This window comes from Oncorhynchus gorbuscha, unplaced genomic scaffold (assembly GCF_021184085.1).
Source record: "Oncorhynchus gorbuscha isolate QuinsamMale2020 ecotype Even-year unplaced genomic scaffold, OgorEven_v1.0 Un_scaffold_1446, whole genome shotgun sequence".
NCBI lineage: Eukaryota > Metazoa > Chordata > Actinopteri > Salmoniformes > Salmonidae > Oncorhynchus > Oncorhynchus gorbuscha.
The window spans coordinates 85,001-109,470 of record NW_025746225.1 but is presented as its reverse complement, the minus strand read 5'-3'; the positions used below and the strand labels follow the sequence as shown (position 1 = coordinate 109,470).

The 24,470-nt window shown below is 42.4% G+C and overlaps 1 protein-coding gene across 1 annotated transcript in view; it reads right to left on the bottom strand.

Annotated features, from left to right (window-relative positions):
• Positions 1 to 24,470, bottom strand: part of LOC124022835 (collagen alpha-1(XIX) chain-like) — a gene marked incomplete at its 3' end in the record, with an annotated part of 58,640 nt that overhangs the window by 16,876 nt on the left and 17,294 nt on the right. The window contains exons 6-9 of the mRNA XM_046337513.1: positions 24,369 to 24,470; positions 20,032 to 20,112; positions 16,589 to 16,756; positions 15,805 to 15,867 (exon numbers count right to left, since the gene is read on the bottom strand). The exon at positions 24,369 to 24,470 is cut by the window's right edge and continues 174 nt beyond it. Coding sequence (XP_046193469.1) covers positions 15,805 to 15,867; positions 16,589 to 16,756; positions 20,032 to 20,112; positions 24,369 to 24,470 — 414 coding nt within the window. The remainder of the gene's footprint in view (positions 1 to 15,804; positions 15,868 to 16,588; positions 16,757 to 20,031; positions 20,113 to 24,368) is intronic.

Here is a 24,470-nt window from a genome sequence, read left to right as displayed (position 1 = left end):
GCTTTCTCTCTCTTTCTGTCAAACACACTGACTCTTCTCTCTCTCTCTCTCTCTCTTTCTGTCAAACACACTGACTCTTCTCTCTCTCTCTTTCTGTCAAACACACTGACTCTTCTCTCTCTCTCTCTCTCTCTGTCAAACACACTCTTCTCTCTCTCTCTCTTTCTGTCAAACACACTGACACTTCTCTCTCTCTCTTTCTATCAAACACACTGACTCTTCTCTCTCTCTCTCTTTCTGTCAAACACACTGGCGCTTCTTCTCTCTCTTTCTGTCAAACACACTGACTCTTATCTCTCTCTCTCTTCTGTCAAACACACTGACACTTCTCTCTCTCTCTTTCTGTCAAACACACTGGCGCTTCTCTCTCTTTCTGTCAAACACACTGACTCTTCTCTACTCTTTCTCTGTCAAACACACTGACTCTTCTCTCTCTCTTTCTGTCAAACACACTGACACTTCTCTCTCTCTCTTTCTATCAAACACACTGACTCTTCTCTCTCTCTCTCTTTCTGTCAAACACACTGGCTCTTCTTCTCTCTCTTTCTGTCAAACACACTGACTCTTCTCTCTCTCTCTTTCTGTCAAACACACTGGCTCTTCTCTCTCTCTTTCTTTCTGTCAAACACACTGACTCCTCTCTCTGTGTCAAACACACTGGCTCTACTTCTCTCTCTTTCTGTCAAACACACTGGCTCTACTTCTCTCTCTTTCTGTCAAACACACTGGCTCTTTTTCTCTTTCTGTCAAACACACTGGCTCTTCTCTCTCTCTCTTTCTGTCAAACACACTGGCTCTTCTCTCTCTTTCTGTCAAACACACTGGCTCTTCTCTCTCTTTGTCAAACACACTGGCTCTTCTCTCTCTTTCTGTCAAACACACTGGCTCTTCTCTCTCTCTTTCTGTCAAACACACTGGCTCTTCTCTCTCTTTCTGTCAAACACACTGGCTCTTCTCTCTCTTTCTGTCAAACACACTGGCTCTTCTCTCTCTTTCTGTCAAACACACTGGCTCTTCTCTCTCTTTCTGTCAAACACACTGGCTCTTCTCTCTCTCTTTTCTGTCAAACACACTGGCTCTTCTCTCTCTTTCTGTCAAACACACTGGCTCTTCTCTCTCTTTCTGTCAAACACACTGGCTCTTCTCTCTCTTTCTGTCAAACACACTGGCTCTTCTCTCTCTCTTTCTTTCTGTCAAACACACTAACTCTTCTCTCTCTCTTTTCTATCAAACACACTGACTCTTCTCTCTCTCTCTCTTTCTGTAAAACACACTGGCTCTTCTCTCTCTCTTTCTTTCTGTCAAACACACTGACTCTTCTCTCTCTCTCTTTCTATCAAACACACTGACTCTTCTCTCTCTCTCTCTTTCTGTCAAACACACTGACTCTTCTCTCTCTCTTTCTTTCTGTCAAACACACTGGCTCTTCTCTCTCTTTCTGTCAAACACACTGGCTCTTCTCTCTCTCTTTCTTTCTGTCAAACACACTGGCTCTTCTCTCTCTTTCTGTCAAACACACTGGCTCTTCTCTCTCTCTTTCTTTCTGTCAAACACACTGACTCTTCTCTCTCTCTCTTTCTGTCAAACACACTGACTCTTCTCTCTCTCTCTCTTCTTTCTGTCAAACACACTGACTCTTCTCTCTCTTTTTCTGTCAAACACACTGACTCTCTCTCTCTCTCTTTCTGTCAAACACACTGACTCTTCTCTCTCTCTCTCTTTCTGTCAAACACACTGACTCTTCTCTCTCTCTCTTTCTGTCAAACACACTGACTCTTCTCTCTCTCTCTCTTTCTGTCAAACACACTGGCTCTTTCTTCTCTTCTTTCTGTCAAACACACTGACTCTTATCTCTCTCTCTCTTTCTGTCAAACACACTGACACTTCTCTCTCTCTTTCTTTCTGTCAAACACACTGGCGCTTCTCTCTCTTTCTGTCAAACACACTGACTCTTCTCTCTCTCTCTCTTTCTGTCAAACACACTGACTCTTCTCTCTCTCTCTCTTTTCTGTCAAACACACTGACACTTCTCTCTCTCTCTTCTATCAAACACACTGACTCTTCTCTCTCTCTCTTCTGTCAAACACACTGGCTTCTTCTCTCTCTTTCTGTCAAACACACTGACTCTTCTCTCTCTCTCTTTCTGTCAAACACACTGGCTCTTCTCTCTCTCTTTCTTTCTGTCAAACACACTGACTCTCTCTGTGTCAAACACACTGGCTCTACTTTCTCTCTTTCTGTCAAACACACTGGCTCTACTTCTCTCTCTTTCTGTCAAACACACTGGCTCTTTTCTCTCTTTCTGTCAAACACACTGGCTCTTCTCTCTCTTTCTGTCAAACACACTGGCTCTTCTCTCTTTTCTGTCAAACACACTGGCTCTTCTCTCTCTTTCTGTCAAACACACTGGCTCTTCTCTCTTTCTGTCAAACACACTGGCTCTTCTCTCTCTCTTTCTGTCAAACACACTGGCTCTTCTCTCTCTTTCTGTCAAACACACTGGCTCTTCTCTCTCTTTCTGTCAAACACACTGGCTCTTCTCTCTCTTTCTGTCAAACACACTGGCTCTTCTCTCTCTCTTTCTGTCAAACACACTGGCTCTTCTCTCTCTCTTTCTGTCAAACACACTGGCTCTTCTCTCTCTTTCTGTCAAACACACTGGCTCTTCTCTCTCTATGGCTCTTTCTGTCTTTCTGTCAAACACACTGGCTCTTCTTCTCTCTCTTTATTTCTGTCAAACACACTGGCTTCTCTCTCTCTCTTTCTGTCAAACACACTGACTCTTCTCTCTCTCTTTCTGTAAACACACTGGCTCTTCTCTCTCTCTTTCTTTCTGTCAAACACACTGACTCTTCTCTCTCTCTTTTCTATCAAACACACTGACTCTTCTCTCTCTCTCTCTTTCTGTCAAACACACTGGCTCTTCTCTCTCTCTTTCTTTCTGTCAAACACACTGGCTCTTCTCTCTCTTTTCTGTCAAACACACTGGCTCTTCTATCTCTTTCTTTCTGTCAAACACACTGGCTCTTCTCTCTCTTTCTGTCAAACACACTGGCTCTTCTCTCTCTCTTTCTTTCTGTCAAACACACTGACTCTTCTCTCTCTCTTTCTGTCAAACACACTGACTCTTCTCTCTCTCTCTTCTGTCAAACACACTGACTCTTCTCTCTCTCTTTTTTCTGTCAAACACACTGACTCTTCTCTCTCTCTCTTTCTGTCAAACACACTGACACTTCTCTCTCTCTCTCTTTCTATCAAAGACACTGACTCTTTCTACTCTCTCTCTTTCTGTCAAACACACTGACTCTTCTTCTCTCTCTTTCTGTCAAACACACTGACTCTTCTCTCTCTCTCTTTCTGTCAAACACACTGACTCTTCTCTCTCTCTTTCTTTCTGTCAAACACACTGGCTTATCTCTCTTTCTGTCAAACACACTGACTCTTCTCTCTCTCTCTCTTCTCTTTCTGTCAAACACACTGACTCTTCTCTCTCTCTCTTTCTGTCAAACACACTGACTCTTCTCTCTCTCTCTTCTCTCAAACGACTGACAAACACACTGACACTTCTCTCTCTCTCTTTCTGTCAAACACACTGGCTCTTCTCTCTCTCTTGTGTCAAACACACTGGCTCTTCTCTCTCTTTCTGTCAAACACACTGACTCTTATCTTTCTGTCAAACACACTGACTTCTCTCTCTCTTTTCTGTCAAACACACTGGCTCTTCTCTCTCTTTCTGTCAAACACACTGACTCTTCTCTCTCTCTCTCTCTCTCTCTCTCTCTGTCAAACACACTGACTCTTCTCTCTCTCTCTCTTTCTGTCAAACACACTGACACTTCTCTCTCTCTCTTTCTATCAAACACACTGACTCTTCTCTCTCTCTCTCTTTCTGTCAAACACACTGGCTTCTTCTCTCTCTTTCTGTCAAACACACTGACTCTTCTCTCTCTCTCTTTCTGTCAAACACACTGGCTCTTCTCTCTCTCTTTCTTTCTGTCAAACACACTGACTCTCTCTCTGTGTCAAACACACTGGCTCTTTCTCTCTCTTTCTGTCAAACACACTGGCTCTTTCTCTCTCTTTCTGTCAAACACACTGGCTCTTTTCTCTCTTTCTGTCAAACACACTGGCTCTTCTCTCTTCTTTCTGTCAAACACACTGGCTCTTCTCTCTCTTTCTTTCTGTCAAACACACTGGCTCTTCTCTCTCTTTCTGTCAAACACACTGGCTCTTCTCTCTCTTTTCTGTCAAACACACTGGCTCTTCTCTCTCTCTTTCTGTCAAACACACTGGCTCTTCTCTCTCTTTCTGTCAAACACACTGGCTCTTCTCTCTCTCTTTCTGTCAAACACACTGGCTCTTCTCTGTCAAACACACTGGCTCTTCTCTCTTTCTGTCAAACACACTGGCTCTTCTCTCTCTCTTTCTGTCAAACACACTGGCTCTTCTCTCTCTTTTCTGTCAAACACACTGGCTCTTCTCTCTCTTTCTGTCAAACACACTGGCTTTCTCTCTCTTTCTGTCAAACACACTGGCTCTTCTCTCTCTCTCTGTTTCTGTCAAACACACTAACTCTTCTCTCTCTCTCTTTCTGTCAAACACACTGACTCTTCTCTCTCTCTCTCTTTCTGTCAAACACACTGGCTCTTCTCTCTCTCTTCTTTCTGTCAAACACACTGACTCTTCTCTCTCTCTCTTTTCTATCAAACACACTGACTCTTCTCTCTCTCTCTTTTCTGTCAAACACACTGGCTCTTCTCTCTCTCTTTCTTTCTGTCAAACACACTTCTTCTCTCTTTTCTGTCAAACACACTGGCTCTTCTCTCTCTCTTTCTTTCTGTCAAACACACTGGCTCTTCTCTCTCTTTCTGTCAAACACACTGGCTCTTCTCTCTCTCTTTCTTTCTGTCAAACACACTGACTCTTCTCGCTCTCTCTCTTCTGTCAAACACACTGACTCTTCTCTCTCTCTCTTTCTGTCAAACACACTGACTCTTCTCTCTCTCTCTTTCTGTCAAACACACTGGCTCTTCTCTCTACAGCTGTCAAACACACTGGACTCTTCTCTCTCTCTTTTCTGTCAAACACACTGACTCTTCTCTCTCTCTCTTTCTGTCAAACACACTGGCTTCTCTCTCTCTTTCTTTCTGTCAAACACACTGACTCTTCTCTCTCTTTCTGTCAAACACACTGACTCTTCTCTTCTCTCTCTTTCTGTCAAACACACTGACTCTTCTTTTTTTCTGTCAAACACACTGACTTCTTCTCTCTCTTTCTATCAAACACACTGACTCTTCTCTCTCTCTCTTTCTGTCAAACACACTGGCGCTTCTTCTCTCTCTTTCTGTCAAACACACTGACTCTTCTCTCTCTCTCTTTCTGTCAAACACACTGGCTCTTCTCTCTCTCTTTCTTTCTGTCAAACACACTGACTCTTCTCTCTCTGTGTCAAACACACTGGCTCTACTCTCTCTTTCTGTCAAACACACTGGCTCTACTTCTCTCTCTTTCTGTCAAACACACTGGCTCTTTCTCTCTTTCTGTCAAACACACTGGCTCTTCTCTCTCTCTTTCTGTCAAACACACTGGCTCTTCTCTCTCTTTCTGTCAAACACACTGGCTCTTCTCTCTCTTTCTGTCAAACACACTGGCTCTTCTCTCTCTTTCTGTCAAACACACTGGCTCTCTCTCTCTCTTTCTGTCAAACACACTGGCTCTTCTCTCTCTTTCTGTCAAACACACTGGCTCTTCTCTCTCTTTCTGTCAAACACACTGGCTCTTCTCTCTCTTTCTGTCAAACACACTGGCTCTTCTCTCTCTTTCTGTCAAACACACTGGCTCTTCTCTCTCTCTTTTCTGTCAAACACACTGGCTCTTCTCTCTCTTTCTGTCAAACACACTGGCTCTTCTCTCTCTGTCAAACACACTGGCTCTTCTCTCTCTTTCTGTCAAACACACTGGCTCTTCTCTCTCTCTCTTCTTTCTGTCAAACACACTGGCTCTTCTCTCTCTCTCTTTTCTGTCAAACACACTGACTCTTCTCTCTCTCTTTCTTTCTGTCAAACACACTGGCTCTTCTCTCTCTCTTTCTTTCTGTCAAACACACTGACTCTTCTCTCTCTCTCTTTCTATCAAACACACTGACTCTTCTCTCTCTCTCTTTTCTGTCAAACACACTGGCTCTTCTCTCTCTCTCTTTCTGTCAAACACACTGGCTCTTCTCTCTCTTCTGTCAAACACACTGGCTCTTCTCTCTCTTTTCTTTCTCAAACACACTGGCTCTTCTTTCTGTCAAACACACTGGCTCTTCTCTCTCTCTTTCTTTCTGTCAAACACACTGACTCTTCTCTCTCTCTTCTGTCAAACACACTGACTCTTCTCTCTCTCTCTCTCTGTCAAACACACTGACTCTTCTCTCTCTCTTTTCTGTCAAACACACTGACTCTTCTCTCTCTCTCTTTCTGTCAAACACACTGGCTCTTCTCTCTCTCTTTCTTTTCTGTCAAACACACTGGCTCTTCTCTCTCTTTCTGTCAAACACACTGGCTCTTCTCTCTCTCTCTCTTTCTGTCAAACACACTGACTCTTCTCTCTCTTTCTTTCTGTCAAACACACTGGCTCTTCTTCTCTCTCTTTCTGTCAAACACACTGACTCTTCTCTCTCTCTCTTCTGTCAAACACACTGGCTCTTCTCTCTCTCTCTTTCTGTCAAACACACTGACTCTTCTCTCTCTCTTTCTGTCAAACACACTGACTCTTCTCTCTCTCTTCTTCTGTCAAACACACTGACTCTTCTCTCTCTTTCTATCAAACACACTGACTCTTCTCTCTCTCTTCTGTCAAACACACTGGCTCTTCTTCTCTCTCTTCTGTCAAACACACTGACTCTTATCTCTCTCTCTCTTTCTGTCAAACACACTGACTCTCTCTCTCTCTTTCTGTCAAACACACTGGCTCTCTCTCTTTCTGTCAAACACACTGACTCTTCTCTCTCTCTCTCTTTCTGTCAAACACACTGACTCTTCTCTCTCTCTCTCTTTCTGTCAAACACACTGGCTCTTCTCTCTCTCTCTTTCTATCAAACACACTGACTCTTCTCTCTCTCTCTCTTTCTGTCAAACACACTGGCTCTTCTCTCTCTTTCTGTCAAACACACTGACTCTTCTCTCTCTCTCTTTCTGTCAAACACACTGGCTCTTCTCTCTCTCTTTCTGTCAAACACACTGACTCTCTCTCTGTGTCAAACACACTGGCTCTACTTCTCTCTCTTTCTGTCAAACACACTGGCTCTTCTCTCTCTCTCAAACACACTTCTTTCTGTCAAACACACTGGCTCTTCTCTCTCTCTCTGTCAAACACACTGGCTCTTCTCTCTCTTTCTGTCAAACACACTGGCTCTTCTCTCTCTTTCTGTCAAACACACTGGCTCTTCTCTCTCTTTCTGTCAAACACACTGGCTCTTCTCTCTCTCTTTCTGTCAAACACACTGGCTCTTCTCTCTCTCTTTTCTGTCAAACACACTGGCTCTTCTCTCTCTTTCTCTTTCTGTCAAACACACTGGCTCTTCTCTCTCTCTTTCTGTCAAACACACTGGCTCTTCTCTCTCTTTCTGTCAAACACACTGGCTCTTCTCTCTCTTTCTGTCAAACACACTGGCTCTTCTCTCTGTCAAACACACTGGCTCTTCTCTCTCTCTCTTTCTGTCAAACACACTGGCTCTTCTCTCTCTCTCTTTCTATCAAACACACTGACTCTTCTCTCTCTCTTTTCTGTCAAACACACTGGCTCTTCTCTCTCTCTTTCTTTCTGTCAAACACACTGACTCTTCTCTCTCTTTTTCTGTCAAACACACTGACTCTTCTCTCTCTCTTCTTTCTGTCAAACACACTGGCTCTTCTCTCTCTCTTTCTTTCTGTCAAACACACTGGCTCTTCTCTCTCTTTCTGTCAAACACACTGGCTCTTCTCTCTCTTTTCTGTCAAACACACTGACTCTCTCTCTCTCTCTTTCTGTCAAACACACTGACTCTTCTCTCTCTCTCTTTCTGTCAAACACACTGACTCTTCTCTCTCTCTTTTTCTGTCAAACACACTGACTCTTCTCTCTCTCTTTTTCTGTCAAACACACTGACTCTTCTCTCTCTCTCTTTTTCTGTCAAACACACTGGCTCTTCTTCTCTCTCTTTCTGTCAAACACACTGACTCTTCTCTCTCTCTCTCTTTCTGTCAAACACACTGACTCTTCTCTCTCTTTCTGTCAAACACACTGGCTTTCTCTCTCTTTCTGTCAAACACACTGACTCTTCTCTCTCTCTTTCTTTCTGTCAAACACACTGACTCTTCTCTCTCTCTCTATCAAACACACTCTCTTTCTCTCAAACACACTGGCTCTTCTCTCTCTCTCTTTCTGTCAAACACACTGACTCTTCTCTCTCTCTCTCTTTCTGTCAAACACACTGACTCTTCTCTCTCTCTCTTTCTGTCAAACACACTGGCTCTTCTCTCTCTCTCTTTCTGTCAAACACACTGACTCTTCTCTCTCTCTCTTTCTTTCTGTCAAACACACTGACTCTTCTCTCTCTCTCTTTCTATCAAACACACTGACTCTTCTCTCTCTCTCTTTTCTGTCAAACACACTGGCTCTTCTCTCTTCTCTCTCTTTCTGTCAAACACACTGACTCTCTCTCTCTCTCTCTTTCTGTCAAACACACTGACTCTTCTCTCTCTCTCTTTCTGTCAAACACACTGGCTCTTCTCTCTCTCTTTCTTTCTGTCAAACACACTGGCTCTTCTCTCTTCTCTGTCAAACACACTGACTCTTCTCTCTCTTCTTTCTGTCAAACACACTGACTCTTCTCTCTCTCTCTTTCTGTCAAACACACTGACTCTTCTCTCTCTCTCTTCTGTCAAACACACTGACTCTCTCTCTCTCTCTCTTTCTGTCAAACACACTGACACTTCTCTCTCTCTCTCTTTCTGTCAAACACACTGACTCTTCTCTCTCTTTCTGTCAAACACACTGGCTCTTCTCTCTCTTTCTGTCAAACACACTGACTCTTCTCTCTCTCTCTCTTTCTGTCAAACACACTGACTTCTCTCTCTCTCTCTTTCTTTCTGTCAAACACACTGGCGCTCTTCTCTCTCTTTCTGTCAAACACACTGACTCTTCTCTCTCTCTCTCTTTCTGTCAAACACACTGACTCTTCTCTCTCTCTCTTTCTGTCAAACACACTGACTCTTCTCTCTCTCTCTCTGTCAAACACACTGACTCTTCTCTCTCTCTCTCTTTCTGTCAAACACACTGGCACTTCTTCTCTCTCTTTCTATCAAACACACTGACTCTTCTCTCTCTCTCTCTTTCTGTCAAACACACTGGCTCTTCTTCTCTCTCTTTCTGTCAAACACACTGACTCTTCTCTCTCTTTTTCTGTCAAACACACTGGCTCTTCTCTCTCTTTCTGTCAAACACACTGGCTCTTCTCTCTCTCTTTCTGTCAAACACACTGGCTCTTCTCTCTTTCTGTCAAACACACTGACTCTTCTCTCTCTCTTTTTCTGTCAAACACACTGGCACTTCTTCTCTCTCTTTCTATCAAACACACTGACTCTTCTCTCTCTCTCTCTTTCTGTCAAACACACTGGCTCTTCTTCTCTCTCTTTCTGTCAAACACACTGACTCTTCTCTCTCTCTCTTTCTGTCAAACACACTGACTCTTCTCTCTTTCTTTCTGTCAAACACACTGGCTCTTTCTCTCTCTTTCTGTCAAACACACTGGCTCTTCTCTCTCTCTCTTTCTGTCAAACACACTGGCTCTTCTCTCTCTTTCTGTCAAACACACTGGCTCTTCTCTCTCTCTTTCTGTCAAACACACTGACTCTTCTCTCTCTTTCTGTCAAACACACTGGCTCTTCTCTCTCTTTCTTTCAAAACACACTGGCTCTTCTCTCTCTCTTTCTGTCAAACACACTGACTCTTCTCTCTCTCTTCTTTCTGTCAAACACACTGGCTCTTCTCTCTCTCTTTCTTTCTGTCAAACACACTGGCTCTTCTCTCTCTTTCTGTCAAACACACTGGCTCTTCTCTCTCTTTTTCTGTCAAACACACTGGCTCTTCTCTCTCTCTCTTTCTGTCAAACACACTGACTCTTCTCTCTCTCTTCTGTCAAACACACTGGCTCTTCTCTCTCTTTCTTTCTGTCAAACACACTGACTCTTCTCTCTCTTTTTCTGTCAAACACACTGACTCTTCTCTCTCTCTCTTTTCTGTCAAACACACTGGCTCTTCTCTCTCTCTTTCTGTCAAACACACTGACTCTTCTTTCTGTCAAACACACTGACTCTTCTCTCTCTCTTTCTTTCTGTCAAACACACTGGCTCTTCTCTCTCTTTCTGTCAAACACACTGGCTCTTCTCTCTCTCTTCTTTCTGTCAAACACACTGACTCTTCTCTCTCTCTCTCTCTGTCAAACACACTGACTCTTCTCTCTCTCTCTTTCTATCAAACACACTGACTCTTCTCTCTCTCTCTTTCTTTCTGTCAAACACACTGACTCTTCTCTCTCTCTCTTTCTGTCAAACACACTGGCTCTTCTCTCTCTCTTTTTCTGTCAAACACACTGGCTCTTCTCTCTCTTTCTGTCAAACACACTGGCTCTTCTTTCTGTCAAACACACTGGCTCTTCTCTCTCTTTCTGTCAAACACACTGGCTCTTCTGTCAAACACACTGACTCTTCTCTCTCTCTCTTTTCTGTCAAACACACTGACTCTCTTCTCTCTCTCTTTCTTTCTGTCAAACACACTGACTCTTCTCTCTCTCTCTTTCTATCAAACACACTGACTCTTCTCTCTCTCTCTTTCTGTCAAACACACTGGCTCTTCTCTCTCTCTTTCTGTCAAACACACTGACTCTTCTTCTCTCTCTCTTTCTTTCTGTCAAACACACTGACTCTCTCTCTCTCTTTCTGTCAAACACACTGACACTCTCTCTCTCTCTTTTCTATCAAACACACTGACTCTTCTCTCTCTCTCTCTTTTCTGTCAAACACACTGGCTTCTTCTCTCTCTTTCTGTCAAACACACTGACTCTTCTCTCTCTCTTTTCTGTCAAACACACTGACACTTCTCTCTCTCTCTTTCTGTCAAACACACTGGCTCTTCTCTCTCTTTCTGTCAAACACACTGACTCTTCTCTCTCTCTTCTGTCAAACACACTGACACTCTTCTCTCTTTTCTGTCAAACACACTGACTCTTCTCTCTCTTTCTGTCAAACACACTGGCTTCTTCTCTCTCTTTCTGTCAAACACACTGACTCTTCTCTCTCTCTTCTTTCTGTCAAACACACTGACTCTTCTCTCTCTCTCTCTCAAACACACTTCTGTCAAACACACTGACTCTTCTCTCTCTCTCTTTTCTGTCAAACACACTGACTCTTCTCTCTCTCTTTCTTTCTGTCAAACACACTGACTCTTCTCTCTCTCTCTTTCTGTCAAACACACTGACTCTTCTCTCTCTCTCTTTTCTGTCAAACACACTGACTCTTCTCTCTCTCTTTTCTTTCTGTCAAACACACTGGCTCTTCTCTCTCTCTCTTTCTGTCAAACACACTGGCTCTTCTCTCTCTTTTTCTGTCAAACACACTGGCTCTCTCTCTCTCTTCTCTTCTCTTTCAAACACACTGACTCTTCTCTCTCTCTCTTTTTTCTGTCAAACACACTGACTTCTTCTCTCTTTCTTTCTGTCAAACACACTGACTCTTCTCTCTCTCTCTTTCTTCTGTCAAACACACTGACTCTCTCTCTCTCTTTCTATCAAACACACTGACTCTTCTCTCTCTCTCTTTCTGTCAAACACACTGGCTTCTTCTCTCTCTTTCTGTCAAACACACTGACTCTTCTCTCTCTCTCTCTTTCTGTCAAACACACTGGCTCTTCTCTCTCTTTCTGTCAAACACACTGGCTCTTCTCTCTCTTTCTGTCAAACACACTGGCTTTCTGTCAAACACACTGGCTCTTCTCTCTCTTTCTGTCAAACACACTGGCTCTTCTCTCTCTCTTTCTGTCAAACACACTGATTCTTCTCTCTCTCTCTCTCTTTCTATCAAACACACTGACTCTTCTCTCTCTCTTCTTCTGTCAAACACACTGGCTCTTCTCTCTCTCTTTCTTTCTGTCAAACACACTGACTCTTCTCTCTCTCTCTCTGTCTATCAAACACACTGACTCTTCTCTCTCTCTCTTTCTGTCAAACACACTGGCTCTTCTCTCTCTCTTTCTTTCTGTCAAACACACTGGCTCTTCTCTCTCTTTCTGTCAAACACACTGGCTCTTCTCTCTCTCTTTTTTTCTGTCAAACACACTGGCTCTTCTCTCTCTCTTTTCTGTCAAACACACTGGCTCTTCTCTCTCTTTCTGTCAAACACACTGACTCTTCTCTCTCTTTCTGTCAAACACACTGGCTCTTCTCTCTCTTTTCTGTCAAACACACTGGCTCTTCTCTCTCTTTCTGTCAAACACACTGGCTCTTCTCTCTCTTTTTTTTTCTGTCAAACACACTGGCTCTTCTCTCTCTTTCTGTCAAACACACTGGCTCTTCTCTCTCTCTTTTTCTGTCAAACACACTGGCTCTTCTCTCTCTTTTCTGTCAAACACACTGACTCTTCTCTCTCTCTGTCAAACACACTGACTCTTCTCTCTTTCTTTCTGTTAAACACACTGGCGCTTCTTCTCTCTCTTTCTGTCAAACACACTGACTCTTCTTCTCTCTCTCTTTCTGTCAAACACACTGACTCTTCTCTCTCTCTCTCTTTCTGTCAAACACACTGGCGCTTCTTCTCTCTCTTTCTGTCAAACACACTGACACTTCTCTCTCTCTCTTTCTATCAAACACACTGACTCTTCTCTCTCTTTCTGTCAAACACACTGGCTTCTTCTCTCTCTTTCTGTCAAACACTTCTCTCTCTTCTCTCTCTTTCTGTCAAACAAACGCACTGACTCTTCTCTCTCTCTCTTTTCTGTCAAACACACTGACACTTCTCTCTCTCTTTTCTATCAAACACATTGACTCTTCTCTCTCTCTTTTCTGTCAAACACACTGGCGCTCTTCTTCTCTCTCTTTCTGTCAAACACACTGACTCTTCTCTCTCTCTCTCTTTCTGTCAAACACACTGACACTCTCTTCTCTTTCTTTCTGTCAAACACACTCTTTCTGTCAAACACACTGACTCTTCTCTCTCTCTCTCTCTCTCTCTCTCTCTCAAACACACTGACTCTTCTCTCTCTCTCTCTTTCTGTCAAACACACTGACACTTCTCTCTCTCTCTCTTTCTATCAAACACACTGACTCTTCTCTCTCTCTCTCTTTCTGTCAAACACACTGACTCTTCTCTCTCTCTCTCTCTGTCAAACACACTGACTCTTCTCTCTCTCTCTTTCTGTCAAACACACTGGCTCTTCTCTTTCTTTCTGTCAAACACACTGACTTTCTTTCTGTCAAACACACTGACTCTTCTCTCTCTTTGTGTCAAACACACTGACTCTTCTCTCTCTCTTTCTTTCTGTCAAACACACTGACACTTCTCTCTCTCTTTCTATCAAACACACTGACTCTTCTCTCTCTCTCTTTTCTCAAACACACTGGCTTTCTCTCTCTTTCTGTCAAACACACTGACTCTTCTCTCTCTCTCTTTCTGTCAAACACACTGACTCTTCTTTCTCTCTCTCTTTCTGTCAAACACACTGACTCTTCTCTCTCTCTCTTCTTTCTGTCAAACACACTGACTCTTCTCTCTCTCTCTTTCTGTCAAACACACTGGCTCTTCTTCTCTCTCTTTCTGTCAAACACACTGACACTTCTTCTCTCTTTCTATCAAACACACTGACTCTTCTCTCTCTTCTCTTTCTGTCAAACACACTGGCTCTTCTCTCTCTTTCTGTCAAACACACACTCTTCTTCTCTTCTCTCTCTCTCTCTCTCTCTCTCTCTCTCCTCTCTCTCTCTCTCTCAAACTCTCTCTGGCTCTCTCTCTCTCTCTTTCTGTCAAACACACTGACTCTTCTCTCTCTCTTTCTGTCAAACACACTGACTTCTTCTCTCTCTTTCTGTCAAACACACTGACTCTTCTCTCTCTCTCTTTTCTGTCAAACACACTGGCGCTTCTTCTCTCTCTTTCTGTCAAACACACTGACTCTTCTCTCTCTCTCTCTTTCTGTCAAACACACTGACTCTTCTCTCTCTTCTTTCTGTCAAACACACTTTCTGTCAAACACACTGACTCTTCTCTCTCTCTCTCTCTTCTGTCAAACACACTGACTCTTCTCTCTCTCTCTCTTTCTGTCAAACACACTGACTATTCTCTCTCTTCTCTTTCTGTCAAACACACTGACTCTTCTCTCTCTCTCTTTCTGTCAAACACACTGACTCTTCTCTCTCTCTCTTTTCTGTCAAACACACTGACTCTTCTCTCTCTCTCTCTTTCTGTCAAACACACTGGCGCTTCTTCTCTTTCTTTCTGTCAAACACACTGACTCTTTCTCTCTCTCTCTTTCTGTCAAACACACTGGCGCTGTCCTCTATGCTCTGTCAAACACACTGACTCTTCTCTCTCTGTCAAACACACTGACACTTCTCCTCTCTTTCTATCAAACACCTGACTCTCAAAGGCTTCAAACACACTGGAATCCCTCTAACTGTCAAACACACTGACTCTTCTTTTTTTCTTCAAACACAATTTCACTCTCTCTTTCTATCAAAACACACTGACTCTTCTCTCTCTCTCTCTTTCTGTCAAACACACTGGAGCTTCTTCACCTGTCAAACACACTGACTTTCTCTCTCTCTGATTTCAACTGCATTCACACGCAAATCATCTGCCATATACACAAGTGTCCCTGATGCTGAGGGAGTTAAATTATGGAGGATGTATTAGACCCTCCGATAGCCACTCTGGCTTCAGACATATTTCCATTGTGTGAAATCAAAATTTCACACAAAACAATGGAGGATAATGGAGCGCCACCTGTATATTTCAAGGCTTGAAACACGACATAAATTTGAACTGATACTGTTAAATCATGGAGGATAACCGTCAATACAGTCTGGGACATATTTCCATTGTTAAATCATGGAGGATAACACGCAATACAGTCTGGGACATATTTCCATTGTTAAATCATGGAGGAAAACACGCAATACAGTCTGGGACATATTTCCATTGTTAAATCATGGAGGATAACACGCAATACAGTCTGGGACATATTTCCATTGTTAAATCATGGAGGATAACACGCAATACAGTCTGGGACATATTTCCATTGTTAAATCATGGAGGATAACACACAATCCAGGACATATTTCCTTATTTCTGTCTCCGTCTGTGTCTGTCTTTTCTATGTCTGTCTTTTCTTTGTCTCCGTCTCCGTCTGCCTCCATCTCTGTCTGCCTCCGTCTCTGTCTGCCTCCGTCTCTGTCTGCCTCCGTCTCTGTCTGCCTCCGTCTCTGTCTGCCTCCGTCTCTGTCTGCCTCCGTCTCTGTCTGCCTCCGTCTCTGTCTGTCTCCATCTCTGTCTGTCTCCATCTCTGTCTGTCTTTTCTCTGTCTGTCTTTTCTCTGTCTGTCTTTTCTCTGTCTCTGTCTGTCTTTTCTCCATCTCCGTCTTTGTCTCTCTTCCTGAAATATGTAACTAAGGAAGCACAACAGCTTTATCTCTGTTAGAATTGTAACTGAATTCTACAGGTACAATACCTGTGTACACTTATAGAGTCATGATGGTATTTACTGAGCCAGATAGATATTCAACATCTCCTTTACCTTGTCTCCTTGATCGCCTTTCTGTCCTGGAAGTCCTGCCAAGCCTGGTAGACCTTGATCACCCTACAAAGAACAAGAACATTTAATTGATGTAATTTACCTGAACTAGCTTGCTAATGACTGTCCATCCACACATTAAAAACTCCCCAAAGACATGAGAGATTCCCCAAGGTACCCCTCTGTCTGAAGTCTGCTGTCAGAACACTTCCATGGACATTATAGTGGAACCACCTCTGGAGATGGCGGCCATGCCTCAAACAAAGCAACTGTGCCAAATTACTGCTAATAAGCTTTTATTTCCTGCCTTTGGTTGGCATCCAAGAAAACCCATTGGCATAAATGTGCTTTAATTTGGTATTTATTTTCTTGTTTAATACGTTTGGTGTCAGCAGTGGGATATCTGAATGCATAGTTCCATTAGAACAGAACACTAAAACCCAATAGGATTATATTTGCTGTTTGGACAGATTGTAGCTGAGGATTGCTCAACTCCGATCTCCTATATCGAGGTTGAGTTGAGTATTGATAAGTGGTCGCACGATTTGCTAGCAACAACATTGAGTTGCCACCAGTCGATACTTGATGTCCTGAAAACGCTTACCTGTACCTATTTTAGTCCTGTACAACAAGAAGTCCTTCCAAAGGGTGCTGAAATTCATACTTTTACTAAAAATGTTTATCGAATACAATGGCACCCTATTCCCTATTGGCCTTGGTCAAAAGTAGTGCACAAAACAGAGAATAGAGTGCTGTTTGGGACGTAGGATATTTCTATGGACTGTACCTTCTCTGCTGAACATTGACATCTGTCACTGCTGGAATGCTGGACCCGCTGGACCCGAGCTGGCTGGACGGGCTGGGAGAGCATCCGGGGGAGCTGGCCTGCTCCATCTGTATCCAAGGGATTGGGAGTCACCCCTCCAGCACCAGGGCCCTCCCTGCTAGGCTCACACTGTAGGATCAATACAAAGATTTACAGTTGGGATTTTTACTATTTTGTTGCCTTACAACCTGGGATTAAAATAGATTTTGGGGGGGTTTGTATCATTTGATTCACACGACATGCCTACCACTTTGAAGATGCAAAATATTAATTTAATGTGAAACAAACACGAAATAAGACAATAAAACAGAAAACTTGAGCATGCATAACTATTCACTCCCCCCCCCCCCAAAGTCTATACTTTGTAGAGCCACCTTTTGCAGCAATTACAGCTGCAAGTCTCTTGGGGTATGTCTCTATCTAGCCACTGAGATTTTTGCCTATTCTTTAAGGCAAAACTGCTCCAGCTCCTTCAAGTTGGATGGGTTCCGCTGGTGTACAAAGTCATACCACAGATTCTCAATTGGATTGAGGTCTGGGCTTTGACAAGGCCATTCTAAGACATGCAAATGTTTCCTCTTAAATCACTCAAGTGTTGCTTTAGCAGTATGCTTAAGGTCATTGTCCTGCTGGAAGGTGAACCTCCGTACCAGTCTCAAATCTCTGGAAGACTGAAATAGGTTTCCCTAAAAAATGTCCCTGTATTTAGCGCCATCCATCATTCCTTCAATTCTGACCAGTTTCCCAGGTCTTGCCGATGAAAACATCCCCACAGCATGATGCTGCCACCACCATGCTTTAACTGTGGAGATGGTATTCTTGGGATTATGAGAGGTGTTGGGTTTGTACCAGACATAGCGTTTTCCTTGATGGCCAAAAAGCTCTATTTTAGTCTTGTCTGACCAGAGTACCTTCTTCCATATGTTTGGGGAGTCTCCCACGTGCCTTTTGGCGAACACCAAACGTGCTTCCTTATTTTTTTCTTTAAGCAATGTCTTTTTTTCTGGCCACTCTTCTGTAGTCCAGCTCTGTGGAGTGTATGGCTTAAAGTGGTCCTATGGACAGATACTGCAATCTCCGTTGTGGAGCTTTGCAGCTCCTTCAGGGTTATCTTTGGTGTCTTTGTTGCATCTCTGATTAATGCCCTCCTTGCCTGGTCTGTGAGTTTTGGTGGGTGGCCCTCTCTTGACAGGTTTGTTGTAGTGCCACATTCTTTCAATGTTTTAATAATGGATTTTTATAACCGAACCCTGATCTGTACTTCTCCACTCCCTGACCTGTTTGGAGCTCATTGGGCTTCATGGTGCAGCTTGCTTGGTGGTGCCTCTTGCTTAGTCATGTTGCAGACTGTGGGGCCTTTCAGAACAGGTGTACATATACTGAGATCATGTGACAGATCATGTGGCACTTGCACACAGGTGGACTTAAGTTCATTTGTTAATTAGTTCTGAAGGTAACTGGTTGCACCAGATCTTATTTAGGGGCTGAATACCTTTACACGCACCACTTTTCAGTTTTTTAAATTGTTTTAATTGTTTGAAACAAGTTTTTTTTTTTCATTTCACCAATTTGGACTATTTTATATATGTCCACTGCATACAAACTGTTTAGACACATTACTCTGCTATTTAAGGGCCAGTTTCCTGGAACCACCTTAAGCCTAATCATTTCATGTTGTTATTCAATTATGTTTTCTAGTTCACTTGAACTTGAGTCCAGGGCTAGACAGAATTTTGGTCTAGAAAGCAATGTATAATCTCCATTGAAAGTGCTATTTAGTTTAGGAGTAGGCTTAATTTGGGAATAGGAAACCAGACAATTATAATACAACACATGTTGAAATGCAGTTCTCAAATAGTCTGAAATGTAATAACAGTCCAGTACCACTACCATATTTATAATCAGTTAATGTCTAATGATTCATTGACCCAGTGAGATACCTTAATTACTGTGGAACTAGATGACTGTCCCAGGGGAATGAGGAAAGGACAATACTTAAAGGACAATACTTAAGGTTTTGAATGCCAATACACTATTTCCTACCATATTGACTGAGCCCCAGTACTGAAACTCAATGCACACTGAGGTAACATCCTGGTTATGGATATATATTAGAACTGTCAGAGGCCAAAGGTGAGAGGTCACTGAAACACACTATTTCCAACCATATAGACCACATGTGACCTAGCACATTGAATCAACATAACCCAACACTCACTGAGGTAACATCCTGGTTATGGATATATATTAGAACTGTCAGAGGCCAAAGGTGAGAGGTCACTGAAACACACTATTTCCAACCATATAGACCACATGTGACCTAGCACATTGAATCAACATAACCCAACACTCACTGAGATAACATCCTGGTTATGGATATATATTAGAACTGTCAGAGGCCAAAGGTGAGAGGTCACGGAAACACACTATTTCCAACCATATAGACCACATGTGACCTAGCACATTGAATCAACATAACCCAACACTCACTGAGATGACATCCTGGTTATGGATATATATTAGAACTGTCAGAGGTCAAAGGTGAGAGGTCACTGAAACACACTATTTCCAACCATATAGACCACATGAGACCTCGCACATTGAATCAACATAACCCAACACTCACTGAGATGACAACATGGTTATGAATACATGTAGGCCTAACTGTCAAAAGGTCAAAGGTCACTTCTCCTTTTAAACACAGTTAGCAGTCCAAATTGCACGCTTTTTCCTATGGGCTCTGGTCAAACGTAGTGCACTATACTGGGAATAGGGTGCTATTTGGGATTCATCCACAGTCTGTAAGGTCACTCTCCATTGACCTGGTCTGCAATATGATCTAACAGAAGAATATCTATCTATCAATCTATCAATCAAATGTATTGATAAATCCTGTTTTACATCAGCAGCTGTCACAAAGATATTGCACAGTAACCTGGATAAGATGTCCCCTATGGAAGAAACATCATTCATTTGGGTAGTTTTCAAGAAGGACAAACACAACTCAACCAGATTATGTTACATATTGCCCTTAAATTTAAATATCGACCAAGAAGCCAGTTCCACTGCTTTAAAAAGATATATTCCCCTCTTACAATTGGCTCATTCACCCCCCTCCTCTCCCCTGTAACTATTCCCCAGGTCGTTGCTGTAAATGAGAATGTGTTCTCAGTCAACTTACCTGGTAAAAAAAATAAAAATAAAATCAGGGACTGATTTAGACCTGGGAAAGCAGGTGGGTGCAATTAATTATCAGGTAGAACAGAAAACTAGAAGTACTCCAGAATTTATAGGGTAATAATTGAATAACCCTGCTCTACTGTATATCAAGCCACGTCGAAGGTCTCATGTACAGTGTGTCCTAAAATGTGCACTGTACATAAAAGGAGTGTAAAAGATCTTACCGTAGATCCTGCCTGCTCACAGCAGTTCTCCATCTCAGCCAGGTATGGGTCACAGTAGATCAGGATTTGTTGCAGTTCGATCTGGAGAGAAAGACATCTGTTAGGGACATTATGATGATTCAGATATAGAGAAAACTTTTTGAAAACTTTTCAAAAAGCTAACAATGTATATTTTGAAATATGAAAATGTTTCTTTGACCGAAACTAAGCAACCCCAGCAAACCAAAATTGGTTCTGTGAAAGTTCCCAGAACATTAGTTTGTTCGCGGCAAATGTTTTTTTTAGAATGCTTGTATAAAACATTTGCCTGATGCTTCAAGAACATTCAATATCTTTCTTCAAGTTCTTTAACAGGTTCCCAGAATGTTTCATTAGGTTGTGGGAACAGTCTGGTGGGAACTTTTGGGGACATCACAAAAGATATGTTCCCCAAACACAAAAGCTGTCCAGTTGGGCCTCCGCTTCTAGAATGGTTCTTTAAGGGTGCAAAAAACATGAGATATTACAAGTACGTTCCCAGAACACATTTCCTCTGTTCTTTATTCCAATAATCATTAGATTGTGGTAACACTGACTGGACAAGAGATATGTTCCCAAAACACAAAAACTGTCCAGTTATGCAAACATTCAGTTACCACATAAAATGTTATTTGTCACATGCGCCGAATACAACAGGCCCGTCAGGAAGTCCAGGATCCAGTTGCAGAGGGAGTTGTTAGTCCCAGGGTCCTTAGCTGAGTGATGAGCTTTATGGGCACTATGGTGTTGAAAGCTGAGCTGTAGTCAATGAACAGCATTCTCACATAGGTGTTCCTTTTCTCCAGGTGGGAAAGAGCAGTGAGGAGTGCGATTGAGATTGCATCATCTGTGGATCTGTTGGGGCTGTACGCTAATTGGAATGAGGCTAGGGTTGCTGGGATGATGGTGTTGATGTGAGCCATGACCAGCCTTTCTAAGCACTTCATGGCTATCGACGTGAGTGCAACAGTTCAGTAGTCATTTAGGCAGGTTACATTCACTTTCTTGGACACAGGGACTATGGTGGTCTGCTTCAAACATGTAGGTATTACAGACTCGGTCAGAGGTTGAAAATGTCAGTGAAGACACTTGCCAGTTGGTCCATGCATGCTCTGAGTACACGTCAAGGTAATCCAGCCTTTCTGATGTGAGCAACATCTGTTTAAGGGTCTTGCTCACATCAGCAATGGACAATGTGATCACACAGCTGTCCAGTTTCCATTTGTAGTCCGTAATAGTTTACAATTCCTGTCACATCCAACGAGCGTCAGAGCAGGTGTAGTAGGATTCAATCTTAGTCCTGTATTCACGCTTTGCCTGATTGATGGTTTGTCTGAGGGCAAAGCGGGATTTCTAATAAGCGTCTGGATTTGTGTCCCGCTCCTTGAAAGCAGCAGCTCTAGCCTTTAGCTCATGAGGATGTTGCCTGTAATCCATGACTTCTGGTTGGAAAATGTACGTACTGACACTGTGGGGACGACGTCGTCGATGCACTTATTGATGAATCCGGTGACTGAGGTGGTATTCTCCATTATGCCATTGGATGAATCCCGGAAAATATTCCAGTCTGTGCTAGCAAAACAGTCCTGTAGCGTAGCATCCGCGTCATCTGACCAGTTCCGTATTGAGCGAGTCACTGGTACTTCCTGATTTCGTTTTTGTATGCAGGTAAAAAGGATTGCCTGCATTAAAGTCCCCCCCGGCCACTAGGAGCGGCGCTTCTAGATGAGCATTTTCTTGTTTGCTTATTGCCTTATACAGTTCATTAAGTGCTGTCTTAGTGCCCGCATCGGTTTGTTGTGGTAAATAGATAGCTAGGGAAAATATAGATGAAAACTCTCTTGGTAGATAGTGTGGTCTACAGCTTATCATGAGGTACTCTCCCTCAGGCGAGCAATACCTTGAGACCTCTTTAATATTAGACACCAGCTGTTATTCATCTTACCAGACGTATCTGTTCTGTCCTGCCGATGCATGGAAAACTCAGCCAACTGTATAAAATCTGTGTCGTGGTCCAGCCACGACTCGGTAAAACATCAGATATTACAGGTTTTAATGTCCCGTTGGTAGGATAGTTTCGAGCGGAGAATTGGTATGATAGTCTCACACGGCGCTCATCCAGTTTATTTTCCAGTCACTGCACGTTGGCCAATAGAACGGATGGTAGAGGCGGGTTACTCACTCACCGACAACTTCTCACAAGGCACCCCGATTTCCGCCCCCTGTATTTCCGTCTTTTCTTCACGCGAATGACAGGGATTTGGGCCTGGTATCGGAGAAGCAGTATATCCTTTGTGTCAGACTTATTAAAGAAAAAAATATTTGTCCAGTTCTAGTTAAGAAATCACTGTTCTGATATCCAAAAGCTATTTTGAGTCATAAGAGACGTTAGCAGCAACATTATGTGCAAAATAAGTTAGTAACAATGCGAAAAAACACACAAAATAACACAGTTGGTTAGAAGCCTGTAAAATGGCAGCCATCACCTCTGGCGCCATTCCCATGATGATGGTTTTGGAATCGTGCATGGCCATGCAATCTTGGGTGAACAGGGAGTACAGGTGGGGACCAAGCATGCACCCCTGAGGGTCCCCCTTGTTGAGGATCAGCGTGGCAGATGTGTTGTTGCCTACCCTTACCACCTGAGATCATCCTTGTAATATCAGGTGAAACATTGTAGAATCATCCACATAACTGGACAGTTTGTTGTTTTGGGAACATCTATTTTGTGATGTACCCTGTCATGACGTTGGCCTGTGAGTAACCTTTTAGTGAATGTTAGGAGAACGTTACCTGTGGGTAAGGTTTATGACCTCCCCCATAAATACCTTTCTCCCTTGCCTATCTCTTGACTCATAGAGAGGAAAGGAAAGGAACCATATTTTGGTAATAGAACCAGTTGAAAATATGCGTTAGTACTTCATGAATATGATATCAGTTTGGTTGTCATCTGAGACATTATGACTGATGACAGGACGACCTAAACAGTATCTGGGAAAGTCTACACATTATAGTTATCAGATTCACATGGAACTGTTGTGCAATTCAAATGTTTAAATATACAATTATTTGTGAAAAGCTTAAATGTAATTTTAGCTTCCAAATGAGATATTTGGGTTTTCATATTTTACGATATAAAGCCTTAACGAAAATGTAACCTCCTGTTCCAAGGACGATTGTTCTTCAAATCTTCCCGCTCTTTCACTCAAACCCAACCCCGTCCTTTGTGTAACCAGCTGTCATATCTGTTCCCTCCGCTAGGGACGTTATCCTTTATGACATCATTTGTAATCAATGTATGATTCATTCTGTGTATATGTAATTCTGTGTGATTAGTTAGATATTTAGTAAATAAATAATTAAACCCAATTCTGTATTGCTGATTCAACTTGTAAGCCAGGGTTCGTGAAGACAACCAAGAATTTACAACTTTCAGATGAGACTGAAATAAGGTGACGATTAATATTGACTGCTATTAATGTAAAATATTACTAGGTCTTTAAGAGTTTATTCGGAAGATAACAGCTCTATAAATATTATTTCATGGTGCCCCGACTTTCTAGTTAATTACATTTACATGATTAGCTCAATCAGGTAATATTAATTACGAAGAAAGGATTTTATAGAATAGCATGTCATATCACTTAATCCGGCATAGCCAAAGACACGACAACCCTCAATGATCCCACCAGACTGTTCCCACAACCTAATGAAACATTCTGGGAACCTTTAACGAACAGGCTAAATGTGTTGTAGGAATGCTCTCGCAACATCAGGCAAATGTTAAACATTCATCACCATGAATGGACAGCTTTTGTGTAACAAGAACATTTGTGACAACCTAACAAATGTTCTGGGAACTTTCACAGAGCCAATTTTGGTTTGCTGGGAAATGTATTTATTTATTTATTAATTAAATTATTTCATTACCTAGAAGCCCAATGAGAACTATTGAGGAATGTTCTGTGATGATTGTTACAGGTGTTGTGCACAACATTTTAGTGAATGTTAGGAGAATATTCCAACGATATTTCATTTAAAATATTTTTTTGAAAAATAAAATATTTTGTTATCAAAAGGATGTTATCATCCAGGGGTTAGATAAAACCCTAACTAGAACTTAATGGGAATCTTAGCTAATGTTCTGGGAATGTTCCCGGTTTGCTGGGACCCTTCTAGACATTGCCCTTGAAGGCAACCATATATAGTTACTGTATGTTTAAAAGTATAATGTCGATCTCATGGACTGTCAGTCATGCTCCGTCTATGAATTTCAGAACGGTTATACTTCCAGATTGTGGCTTTAGGCCTAAACGTACATCTACAGGCCGTCCATCCTCCATCCGGGTTGTAATCAGCGTATATCCGCTGGGGTCGATTTCATCCTTCTCGTCTGTCAGCCTCCTCTCTATTAGTTTACA